Source organism: Atta cephalotes (genome assembly GCF_000143395.1).
Source record: "Atta cephalotes unplaced genomic scaffold scaffold00028, whole genome shotgun sequence".
Lineage (NCBI taxonomy): Eukaryota > Metazoa > Arthropoda > Insecta > Hymenoptera > Formicidae > Atta > Atta cephalotes.
The window spans coordinates 3895228-3896776 of NW_012130092.1; the positions used below are offsets into that span (position 1 = coordinate 3895228).

General features: G+C 34.5%; 1 protein-coding gene across 1 annotated transcript in view; it reads left to right on the forward strand.

Moving 5' to 3' along the window:
• LOC105620761 (guanylate cyclase 32E) overlaps positions 1–1080 on the forward strand; it is a 16170-nt gene extending 15090 nt beyond the window's left edge. Inside the window, 2 exon segments of the mRNA XM_012202251.1 lie at positions 185–215; positions 314–1080. Of these exon segments, the coding sequence (XP_012057641.1) occupies positions 185–215; positions 314–1080 (798 nt within the window).
• Positions 1081–1549: the final 469 nt, after the last annotated feature.

Below are 1549 nucleotides of genomic sequence, written 5' to 3' on the forward strand. Positions count from 1 at the left end.
TAGTATATATATATATATATATATATATATATATATATATATATATAAAATTCACGCCCGCGAAGTACATGATACTTTATGCTAAAACAAACAATTTTTTCCTTTAACAAAATTGTGCCCGATAAATAATTTTTGCGTTTATTTGTTAACTTCAACCTGCTCTCCTGCAAAAACTACTTCGCAGATGCAAATTTTGAAACACGCTGTATATAATAGCTTCAATTTTTAATTTTTGTCTAAATAATATAGAGATTATTAAAAAAAAACATATCATAATTCTTAATATACATAAATCTGATCTGCGTTTTCGTAGCGCTTAAAATTCAGTGCAGCTGTGAGACGAAGCAACTATTAGATCAGCTAGGAGGATTTAATCTTATCGAGCGAGGGGTGATTTCCATGAAGGGGAAAGGCGAACGTTTAACATATTGGTTAATCGGAGAAGATCCATTATTACGTAGCAAGCGTAGCAAGGAAAGAGCAAGCAAACAAAGCGGTAAAAAAATCAACGTGACAAATGTTCTAGTTCCTCGAAGTTCTCTAAAGAATAAATCTCTCGTCAGATCAACTTTCGTGAGACGTTCCAGCGTTTCTCCGAAACGCTTACGATTTATCAGCTCAGATCAGCTTGATCAAAAAGGTTCCAGGATAAGTCAATCAGAATCGATAGCTGACAACAACTTATGCAAAACGAAGATTTCATGCGTGTTACGATCGTCCTGTATGGAAAACTGGAAATCCTCCAGCAATTCGTGTCCCTGTGTCAAGAAGCTCTACGATCAGGAACCTCAACCAGAATTGATAAAACACGAATTGTCATCGAATTTCAAGAATGTATCGCTGTTTCGAGCCAATATGATTCATAGTAACAAGGGTCTTGTTTGTTCTGAAATCAAAAGTTTTCGTTTCAATACACCCGGGATACTCTTTACTTGTAGATCAGTACCCAACAGCCCCAAGCATAGCACACCACATCTAAACATTCAAAAGAGAGCGGTGAAGTCGTACGAAAAAATCGATGAGTGCGATGCGACACCACTAATCTATTATCCAGGTGATTGCTTGGATTCAGAAATTTAAAATCACAAACAATATTAAATATAATAACAAAATTTATCAAAAATTTTAATATTTAATATTTTTATATTATCCCACGCACGCACGCACGCGCGCGCGCACGCAAGCACGCACACACACAAAACAACACACACACACACACACATACACACACACACACACGCACACACACACCGCACACACATACCGCACACACACACACACACACATACACACCGCACACACATAAAAAATAACATAATCCATAATTTGTCTATCATAATTTAGTACCAATTGATACACTTTAACTAAATATTATAGATTTTTCACTTATAATATACGATATACCAAAGCGCACTGAAACGTACAAACATTACACATAGATATCAATATTTAATTAAAACAGAACAATGATATATATATGTATATGTGTATATATATATATATATATATATATATATATATATATATATACGTCCTCCTACCCGTAGTA